The sequence below is a fragment of the Equus asinus genome, chromosome 27, assembly GCF_041296235.1.
Source record: "Equus asinus isolate D_3611 breed Donkey chromosome 27, EquAss-T2T_v2, whole genome shotgun sequence".
NCBI lineage: Eukaryota > Metazoa > Chordata > Mammalia > Perissodactyla > Equidae > Equus > Equus asinus.
The window spans coordinates 24,882,316-24,893,659 of record NC_091816.1 but is presented as its reverse complement, the minus strand read 5'-3'; the positions used below and the strand labels follow the sequence as shown (position 1 = coordinate 24,893,659).

Sequence of the window (11,344 nt, the reverse complement as noted above, 5' to 3'; positions counted from 1 at the left end):
GTGCCAAGGGTTAGGACTTGAAAATATCTTTTTAGGGGGCACAATTCAACCCACAACGAAGACTGTGGTGTGTGCTATTCTTCTGTCTCTCCCAGTCTGAGCCTTCTCTGGAGGGACTCATGCCTCATGGGGCATGTTGTCCGCAGGGCAGCTCTCGGACTTCAAACAATTGTGTTACCTAGTCAGCATGCTCTTCTTAAAAAAAAATTAGACCCATCTAGTCTTCAATTCTTTGAGGGCCTACTGTGTGCCTAATTCTTTCAGGATCTGTATATGCAGAGGTGAATAAACCAAACCTGGTCTCTGCCCTGATCAAATAAAACTATTTGGCTGTGTTTTAAACCTCCCAAGAGTATAACAAACTCTATTGGCAATGACATGACTAAAAAGTTTTAAGAGGAAAGAAAACTAATCATTCTTTTGCCAAGAGTTAAACCAAGACTCACAATTGGGAGAACATTATTTCATAGAATTATGCCTTATCTACGAGGGCTTCTGGCAAAAATGTGAAACCCAGTTTGGAGTGCCCTGGATCTGAGCACAACAGAGAGGCTGGGGGATCTGAAGGAGGGGCCAGTGCTGTGAGCTGCGTGGAGCGCCTTTCCAAGGACCAGGTTACCGGCAGTTCTGCATGGCCTCACCGTGGATCAGGCCATGCTGAGTCCTCCTGAATCACCTTGGTGACACTGGAACCGCCACAGTGATGCTCCTTAAGAGCTCATCCAGGCCCAGTGAGTGTGCTGGGTGGCACAGAAAAGAAATGCCCCAGCAGGCATCCAGCATTCAGGGAATTAACTCCAGAACTGCCAGGGGGTCAGTCTTTGCACCTTCCGGCTTGACTCACCATTCACTTCCCTTCCTGCCTCCTGCCTTTGATTTCAATCCTTGGATTCTGAATAACTCTTCTTCTCTTTGGCAATATTGAGAGTGTATAATAAACGGCCTTACCATGGCTGACACTTATGAATAGGCCTATAGGCAGCTTCTCCAGCCAGACTAAGCCGATAGGGCCCCAGATAATGACAGCAAGCAAGGAAGCTGTGTCCTGGCCCAGGAAACCTCAAGTATGCCCTAGCAATGAAAGACAAATCTTAAGCCGCAAAATGAAATATATGGACATAAATGTAGTTGCCTGGTATAGCCCCCAAATAACAGAGCAATGCTACATCCCTCTACAGCTTTTTACTTGAAGACTCACAATATCTATATATGAGAACTAAGGAGAGATTCTTGAAGATCATGATTTCTGGACACAAATTATAAGCACCAACCCTAACGTGATGGTTACGATCAAAAATCCTATCCAGTTTCTCAACTGTCACCCCATTATATGTGTTAGGATTTTGAGACATTGTAACCTGCAGGTGAAGCTTAGTTTTCAATAAAAAGAGCACCTTTCATCTCTGGCTACAGCCCAGTCTACTGCAGGCTGGCGCTTACTACTCATGCACCAACAGACTGCCCCCCTTTTGTAATTCCTGGGCTGGGGTTCTGGACATCAAGCATCTATGAAAAAATAGCTATATTTTCCCCCAAGCTTTCAAAAGAGATGTGATTTCATATTATTTTGTATTAATTTTATATTTACATTCATTTGTATGCCATTTTTTAAATCCTTAATTCTAAGACTTAGAAATGAAGTAATTAAACAAATCCATGGCCAGTGCATTCAAGTTCAGGACTCGTGGCAATGTACTGTGAGTGGCCAACATGAACTTTCTGCCAAAAGGCTCCAGGAGAATCAAGATGTGTGTGAAGTGTCTGGAAGCCCCCTATAAAAAGTTTTGCCCTATTTACTTTGAATTACTTTGGTATGAAAAGCAAAGATGTGCAGTGAATGCATAAATAAAATACTGAATTTAATAAATCGAATCCAAACCCCAGCTCTCCTGTACACCCAGTGGAAACCCTTGTCCTTATAAAGCCTATATGGTGTTACGGCATGATAGCATTGTGGCTGCATTGCTCTTCTCCAGAGCGAGCCGTGGACTGTTATCATTTTCCGTATCCGTCAGCTTTCTTTGCTGTCTAGCCTGGTCAAGACCTTGCCCCGCTAATCTTTTAACAGCATGTCTCACAGTGACAGAAGTTGCTTCTGGATCTTGTACCGTCTAGTCCTCTCATTCAGGAATATGTATCGAAGTCATATGCCCAGGGCTGAAGATGCTGCATGTGATGGGGGAACATGTGCTCCCACTCCTGGTGCGTCCTTCCCTTTGCTGTGGCACCAGCTCTGGCCTGTCTCTACACTTGTGTCTCCCCACAGGAGGAGATTTGCCTGATTGGTGAATTTGGGAAAAAGAACCCCTTCCTCTGTCCTTCTCTCTGTGACTACCTGTGCACACGAAGCCCACGGTCCTCTCTGCTCCACCTCACTCTGAGTCTTACACACTTGGTGGGCATATTTGTGTAATTCAGAGGTGTGGCATTATAAGCCACTTTTTCCAATATCTATCAGCTTTAATGTGATAAAGGTGATGTTTTACTCTCCATCTAGCAAACCCTGGATCTACCTCAGTTAGTTACAAAATTAGTCAGGGGGCAGGGATGTCAATTATTAGAGTTCCTCAAATCCTGACATTCCAGGAAGGAAAAAAAGGAAAAGAAAAGAAGGAAGGAAGGAGAGAAGGAGAGAGGGAGGGAGGGAGGGAGGAAGGAAGGAACGAACGAAGGAAGGAAAGATGAAAGGAAGGAAGGAAGGAGGGAAGAAGGAGAAAGAAGGAAGATGAGAAGACAGGCAGGCAGGAAAGAAAGCTCTCTGCTTTCAAGGAAACTATAATCTAATGAGACAGAGATAAAAAATGTAATTGTTTCCATATTTAGCATGCAAAACAAACTCATGCAAAATAGAATATGTAAGAATTCTAGGAAACAGAAATAAAGATAATTGTGAGGTACATTTCTCAGTGCTAAAGGGAAACCAAAGTGAAGTAATTAATAAGGAAAAATAGGGTTAGATAAGAAGACCAGAGGTGAGATTAAAATGGTGAAGCAGGAGCTTTAAGAAGTGTGTGTAGGGGGTATAAAAATGGGAAGAAAATGCAATAAAATGCAACGTCATTCATGCGTTCAGTAAATACCACTTGAATACCTATTGAATGCCAGGCATTTTGCTAGATGGCTAAGACACTGTCACTACCTGTCTCAATAGAACTTCCAGTGAGCAAAATAGACAATATTAAATGATGACTTAAATTATTAAACGATTAGAATATGGACCAGTGTATGACAGAGAACCACAGGGCGTTTGCATGCAGCTAGTGTATAGAGGGAAAGTGTATATCCAGGGGGCCTAACCTGGTCAAGGGGAGTGTAAGGAAGCAACATTTACCCTGAGGCCTAAAGGAAGGGGACACTACTGTGGTGAGGATGGGGAGCTAATCAAGGAGGAGAAAGTGATGTGACTGACATGCCCGAAGGCAAGAAGAGCTTAAAGTATGACAAGGAGAGTGACACGAGGTCAAGTTGACAGAAGGGCAGGCAGATCTTGCCAGGCCCAGCAAATCATGCTAAAAGTGTTAAATTAAGACATCAGAAAGTCGCTGCAGGCTTTAGAGCAGGGAGTGCCTGGTCCGACTTGTGTTTTAGAAAGTCCCTCGAGTGGAAGAGAGGAGAACAGTTGGAACCAGCCTTAGGGATCTCAAGGAAACCTGTTGGGAAGCCATTGCATAATGATACAATGGACCCTCTGGTTGGGAGACTGGTGAGAAGGGGCATGTGGGGCTGTTACTGGTTTCTGGGGCAAAGCTATAAGGATGCTCTTGGAGAGACTGGGAAAATTTGAGTGGTAAAGTTGGATAGAAACTGGACTCAGGCCATCACAGGGATCACGGTTGAAATGGGGCACCCCTAGAAGATGGCATAGTCTCCAGAGGTAGGGTACACTGAGGACGCTTCCAGTGGACGTGAGCTGTTTTCAGGAAAAACATCTGTATTCATCTTCTATAGAAGATATTTCTCCTTGAATTTATGGGCTACTTATTGAAGTATTGCATTTCCAGTGTTGTGTAACCAGAAGTACAAAAATTCAAATTTCTAGAGTGATTATTACCTTTTTTTTAAAAAAGGAAGTGTTTATGTTCAACAGATCATTTTAACATTTCTCTAAAAAGTAAATATGCTTTGCAACAACAATTCTGGGACAACTGGATATCCACATGCAAAAGAATGAAGTTGTATCACTTCCTCACACCACACACAAAAAATTAATTCAAAATGGAACATAGGCCTAAATGTAAGAGTTAACACTGTAACACTCTTAGAAGAAATTAGAAGAGTAAATCTTCATGATCTCGGATTAGGCAAAGCCTTCTTAGATATAACACAAAAAAAGCACAATTGACAAAAGAAAAACTAAATTGGACTTCATCAAAATTGAAAACTTTTGTTGCACAAAGGAGACCATCAAAAAGGTGAAAAGAAAACCCAAGAATGGGGGAAAAAAGGTATCTGCCAATCATATATCTGATAAGGGATTTTTATCTAGAATATATAAAGAATTCTTACAACTCAATAATAAAAAGACAAAAATCCAATTTAAAAAATAGGCAAAGGATTTGAATAGACATGTCTCCAACAAAGATAGATAGGGGGTCAAGGGGCACATGAAAAGATGCTCAACATTGTTCATCATTAGTGAAATGCAAATCAAAACCACATCAAAACCAATGAGATACCACAACACACCCCCTAGGATGGCTACAATAAAAAAGGACAGATAATAACAAGTGTTGGTGAGGATGTGGAGAAATTGGAACCCTCATACACTGCTGGTGGGAATGCAAAATGGTGCAGCCACTTTGGAAAACAGCCTGATAGTTCCTCAAAAGTTTAACAGAGAGTTACCATATGACCCAGCAATTCCACTCCACGTATGTTTCCAAGAGAAATGAAAACACATGTCCACCAAAACTCACACATAAGTGTTCAAAGCAGCATTAGTCATAATATTCAAAAAGTGGGAAGAAACAAATGTCCATCAACTAATGAACGGATAAATAAAATGCAGTATATCCATACAAGGGAATGTTATTTGGAAATAAAAAGAATGAAGTACTGATTCATGCTAAAACCTTGAAAATATTATGCTGAGTGGAAGAGGCCAGCCACAAAGACAACATACTATGTTATTCCACTTGTATGAAATACCCTGAATAGGCAGATCTGTAGAGACAGGATGCAGTTCAGCGGTTGCCTGGGGTAGTGGAGGGACGAAATGGCAGTGACTGCTAATGTACTAATGGGTATGGGGTTTCTTTTTGGGGTGATAAAATGTCTAAAATGGATTGTGGTGATGGTTGCACAACTCTGTGAATAGACTAAAGCCACTGAACTCTGTGTACACTTTAAATTGATGAATTGTATGGTATGTGCATTAAATCTTGATAAAGCTGTTATATTTTTTAAAAGTAAATATGCTTAGTATATTTAAAATCTAATCTCCTTCCTTCCTTCCTTCTGTCCATCTGTCAAAGTTAAAAGCATCAGATAGAATATGTTTATTCCATTAAATCAAGTATAATTATACCATTAGTGGGGTGATAAGAAAGGATAGCAGCCAAAAGTGAAAAGTTTGTTTAATTTGAGGAACTGCAGATAAAGAGAGAGAATGTCTCAGGTGTAAGCATGTCTCCTTAATGACATTTATTCTTTTTTTCATTCAATCCATATTTATGGGGCATTTATTAAACATTTGAGGCACAGAACTAGGTGCTATTTTATGATCTCAAAGCAACATCTGAGTATATTTTTCATAGCATCTACCTGAGACCACGTTTCAAATGTTTTATAACCAGTCTGCCAAGGCTAGCCCCTCCCTTCCTTGTAGCAAGTAGTTTACAAGAACTGACTTTGGTCTATCACAAATTGCTTGAAAAAATTAAACACACATTCACATTTGGAAATCTCTTGATATTTATGGAAATGCAAAACACTTTGTTGGAAAATTCATAAAAGAGCTGGGTGTCTTGACCAAAGCGTTTGTCTGATATCACTGTTGGGAATCTCGGACCCACAAGGACTGGGGTGTGGAGAAGCCAGGCTGGCCCGTTTGGGTTCCTCTCTCCATCAGTGGGCTTACACATCTGCTCTGGTTTAAGGAGGGCTGGGCGCTTGACCCAGCTGCGCTCAGTGGCCGAGGCTAGCCTAAGGGTCCCTGGAGAAACTGGCAGATTATGAAATTGCTATCGGGAGGCTCAGGTCTTCCAAGGTCAAATCGGAACCCATCTCTCCTCAGAGCAAACCTGAACCTTAGGCCGTGTGACTTAAAAGTGTTGTCTGAGGCCCCATCCCAGATCCTCTGAACTTGTACCTCTGGAAGTGGGCCAAATGATGTTGACAATCTTAGAAACTTGCAAACTACAGTAGCCCCCCTTATCCATGGGGGGTACATTCCAGGACCTCCAGGGGACGCCTGAAACCGTAGAGAGTACCAAACCCTATATATACTATGTTTTTTCCTATACACATACTTATGGTAAAGTTTAATTTATAAATTGGGCACAGTGAAGATTAACAACAATAACTAATAATAAAATAGAACAATTATAACAATATACTCTAATAAAAGTTACCGTAGATCTTAGCAACCTCAGCACAGGATTTTTTTTCTTTCCATCTTAAGTCAAGAATGTTCAGCTTCTCACTTAAAGGAATCACTTTACGGCTTCTCTTTGGCATATCCAGATTGCCAGCATCACTGCTCCTGCGCTTTGGGGCCATTATTAAGGAAAATAAGGATTACTTGAACACAAGCACTGCAATACTGACATAGCGATCTGATAACTGAGACGGCTACTCAGTGACTATACACGGATACAATGTGGATCCGCTGGACAAAGGGATGACTCATATCCCGAGCACGATGGAGTGGGATGGCTGGAGATTTCATCACACTACTCAGAATGGCACACAATTTAAAACTTATACATTGTTATTTCTGGAATTTTCCATTTAATATTATTGGACCTTGTTTGACTGTGGACAACTGAAACCACGGAAAGTGAACCCATGGATAAGGTGGGGACTACTGTCCTGCCTATGACGGAACTCAGATCTGATGTGGATTTCCAAGATCTCTTTAAAAGTAAAGAGTTGGGACTTTATAATTCAGGACTTTTGGAGACTAGAAAGCATTCCCTGGACCTCTTCTAACTTAAGCTTGAGTCTTCAGAACTGAATTGATTTGAGTTCTGGAGATCGGGCATACAGGCAGGGAAGGTAGCCATTCACCTCATCTCCAATTTAAGGATCATTCTTTTCATTTACCTTCAGTATTTGCAGGTCAGTCCAATTATGTTCTTTCTGGAATTAGCAGTGGAGTAGTAAAATAAGCCAGGAGAAAAGGTATCCATATATATTCCTAGCAGATTTTACTCCGATGGAACAAAACACATCTAGAGGAAGGAGAATTTTTCTGGGGAAAAGAATGTAACTTTAAAACAAAAACCAAAGAAAAATATTTCAGCCAGATAATTAAGCCACTAAAATGTGTGCATTATTTTAGGCAAAAACTTTTTTCACCATTCAGTGTTTGCATTTTCTTTGTTATTTGCTAATGTTCTTGATTGCAAAAGTGTCTTATTCTTGTTAATCTATTTGAGATTGTTTATTGAGTATCTACACTTTGTCAGACAAATATCTGAAATTTTCTTATGTATCTCGAAGATTTTTAAGGATGAGTGAGGGGGAAATGGTGGAACAGAGCAAGAAAGACAAATGCAGGGCTGTGTACATGTGTGTACCCTGCTTGATTTTGATGACCCACTTTAATTGAATCCCTTGCATATCTTTTAGGGATCCTTCTTCACAAGGCAGGAAGGTGGGCTCCACTGAACTCATTAGAACACGTCATTTAAGGAGAAAGGAGCCTTTAACAATAGATGTCTGTTTCAGCAACCCCACCAGTGTTCTGAAGGCGCTCATTTGCTTTCAACCAGATAACAAAGGCTGGATTGCCTTCTTCCCAATTGATTCAATGGTTTGCTGGCACTTTTAAAATATATTATATAAATCCTGAGAAATCTTTTGTGAAGAGAAATGCAATGTTTTTAAGCAGCAATCCTTTGCTCTCATGATGCAAGGCACAGAGACTGCTCCCTGCCTTCTTGAGTCAGCGCCAGTACCCATTTTCAAGGTAAACACCGCATCAGGGCTTCATGGTCCTGAGGAGACCTGATGTGCTGTCTTTTCCTGACAAAAGTCTCATTTGCAGATGTGCCTCACGGAGTGCGAACTCATCTTTAATGCAACGCAGTGATATGGAATAGATATATAAGTACCGTATCCACACATGTCATCATTTAAAATTCAGTTATCCGTTGTTTTACGACAAGATGTCCTACAGCAAACTAAGATGACTAAACTAAAAACATTTCAACTCGGGCTCAACGGCTCTTCTCAGGGATTCTCAAGAACTTAAGTCTCTGAGGTGACACTCTGACCACACTGTGTCCTAATCGGAAGACGAGTTGGTTAGTGACTGGGATTCGGCTCCATCATTTTCTCTCCATTCCCTGTCCCCCTTCCCGCTACCATTTTTCCCTGGAATTCTGGGTCATTCAAGGATTCACATGGCTGTTGCTGTTAAACAAGCATTGCTCCAGGACACTGGTGCATAAAACGTAGGCTTAATGCATCACTATTCCAGGCAACGAGCTGAGATTTCTGCAAGTAAGTCCACAGTCTCCTTAGTAAGACATCCCTTTCCCAGCCTGTAATGATAGGTCCAGTATTGCTCTGCATGGGGACCAAAGAGTGGAGGTCTCTGAGCGAGCCTCCACACAGCAGATGGGCAGGCAGGCAAGCCACCCATCCATCCACAATATGCAGGACCTACTACGTGCCAGGCTTCCTACTGTGATACATGTGATAAGTCTCACAGAAGCCCATATCTGTTGTAAGCTTTTCTGCTCCTCAAGGCAAGGGAGAAATTTTTATGCACTCAAGACTTTGGGAGGGAACTTTCTTTCCCTTATCTTTCTTTCTTTTATATTTCCTATCTTTCTTTTATATTTTTTTCACCTTATCCTATGAGTTCTCTGATCTTTGGTGGTTTTGACTGACTGGTGACCCCAGCTAAGATACACTTTTTCTGGGACTTTGTAGGTGATGAAAAAACTCCATGAGCTAGGTTAGAAAAAGATGGCAGCTATTGCTTTCATGTGGACCTCCTTTTTCTGGGATGGAAGGAACAGTACAGGATTGTGGCCATAGACCCCAAGGATGGCTCCCAGGTTTAGACAGGGCACAGACAAGGGCCTGCTTTGTGCAAGACAGGACAGAGAGGGCCCCAGGGCTGCTGTGCAACAGCCACTCAAAGTCTGTTTGCTGCAGGGGCAGGCCCCTACTCAGACGGTTCATCTGAGTAACGACGTGAAAAGAAAGAGGAAAATGACATACAGTCAAACAAATGAGAAGCTAGGATTTTCCTTACCTCCAGAAAAAACACATTTTGAGTTTTGATTTTTTTTTTTTTTAAGAAATAAGACTTTTATGTATAGAATCATCCAAGGATAATATATTTACAATTTGTATGGTCTTGATTGTGTTAATGAAGCTATTATTCAAACAGAAAATGGAAACCAGCCCACCATGGAGGCACACATGGCTGAGTGTTCTGGGACAACAACAGGAGCAGCTATGCAAACAGGAACAGGAGGATCAAGGCCACTGCACAGCTGCCTGGCAGGACAGATGGAGCTGAGCTGGCCTGGTCCTTCAGCATACACACCACCCTGGACCAGGACCCGTTGTTGGGCAGGGGGGCGATGCCTGTCACGTGGCACATGACATTGTAGACATCCACGGATCTGATCGGAGCAGCTCTGAAGTTGGATTTGAAATCTGAAAGACAAAGACAAGCCAACAAGCTGTCACAGTCACTCCCCTGGGAGAGACGGCTGAGTTCCCATACGGACGAATTATTCTCAGGCTCTAGGCAGCCTTGCGATTGGAAAATCAGCTGTCAGCGGGGTGTGGCCAATTGGTTGTGAACGTGGAAGAGTATCTGGAGGGCTGCAGGTTTTGAAGGGGAAGTAGCTTTCTGTGGCTTATGGAGATAAATTTCTTTGAAAGCAAACAGACTCTCTTTGTGCATAACTGTGCCCCGTTTGTGACACCAGAGCTTTCCTGGAGGGGCAGAAGGGCCACCTGAAGCTGCTCATTTCTGCAGGGCACTGCAGAGAGCAAGTGTGGTCAGTTTGACTGTCTTGCTGGGCTCCCCCAAACCCTATTAAATAGTATGCTTATCTTCCAGAACACCTCTCTAACAGGGACTGGTTAGCCAGGGTACCTCACAACTCAAGACTGTTTCTCCATTTTCCTGCTACATGGAAGGCCCAGGACTTGATGGAATGTGAAACTGCATGGTTTCTTTGCTGCTGGCTAATTTGGCAGTTAAGAGCAATGGTTTCCTAAATACATTTGGAAGATCGATTGAACATTCCTTGGGAGCCTTTCACTGGCAGATAAAACAACTTAGCTGTGAGGAAAATACGTGAACTGGTATTGGAGTTAGAGAGCCGAGTGAAGGCTCTGAGATGTCTAAGGGAGAAGAGTATTGTTCTTCTCCTCGAGGCTGCACCAGACTCCAGCGGTCACACAGGATGTAAAGGGTGGGCTGGCCACTCACAGCACAGGAAGTAAGGGCGCTGAGGGAGGGATTTCAATCCAGATGCACCTTCTCCTCTATGGAGACAAAGAAGATGCCTAATGCAAAGCGCTTGTCCATTTCAAGAGTTAATGTAAGAGTTTAGTAACATACATAACCAGCTTTACTTTCAGGCCCCAAAGCAGAGCTTCCAACACGATATTCAAAGCTGCCTTGAGGTTTAATTGAGGGAGGAGCCATTATCCATCAATAAAGGCCTGAGCACGTGCTGTTAGTCCATCTAAGACTCTCAAAGGAAATGGGTGGTTTGGGGGCTGTAAAGCCAAGTTTTCTCTCTCAGAAAATAATCTTTATAATTGCTTTGTTAAAATGATCACACATACTTTATCTAAAAAGCAAACAAACCAGCAACATAGTCCAGCAACATAGTCCAGAAGTGCCAACGCCAAATTCTGCTCTTGTATTAACCCTAAAATTACAAATACGAGATGAAGTTATATACAGAAAACTCCTCCACTTGGGGAGTGTGCTAGGTCTGGGGCAACTCCCCAAGGGATGGGTTTTGCTCCCGTTGGAAAATTAAAGTTGAATTCAGTCTAAGAGGCTCATGGGCTCGACAACCAGCCTGCAGCCACTGACTAGCTGGGTAACCTCAGGAAATGGGCATGGAGACGGTACCTAAGTCAGAGTTCCAGGCACACTCAATAAATGGTAGCTGTTATCGTTAAAAATACG

General features: G+C 42.3%; 1 protein-coding gene across 2 annotated transcripts in view; it reads right to left on the bottom strand.

The window, feature by feature from the left end:
• Positions 1-4,046: 4,046 nt before the first annotated feature.
• The window catches only part of ENPP6 (ectonucleotide pyrophosphatase/phosphodiesterase 6), a 109,157-nt gene continuing 101,859 nt past the window's right edge, over positions 4,047-11,344 (bottom strand). For both annotated transcript variants that reach the window (XM_014839488.3, XM_044760623.2), the window contains one exon: positions 4,047-9,843. In XM_014839488.3, the coding sequence (XP_014694974.2) occupies positions 9,638-9,843 (206 nt within the window). In that variant the 3' untranslated portion in view covers positions 4,047-9,637. The remainder of the gene's footprint in view (positions 9,844-11,344) is intronic.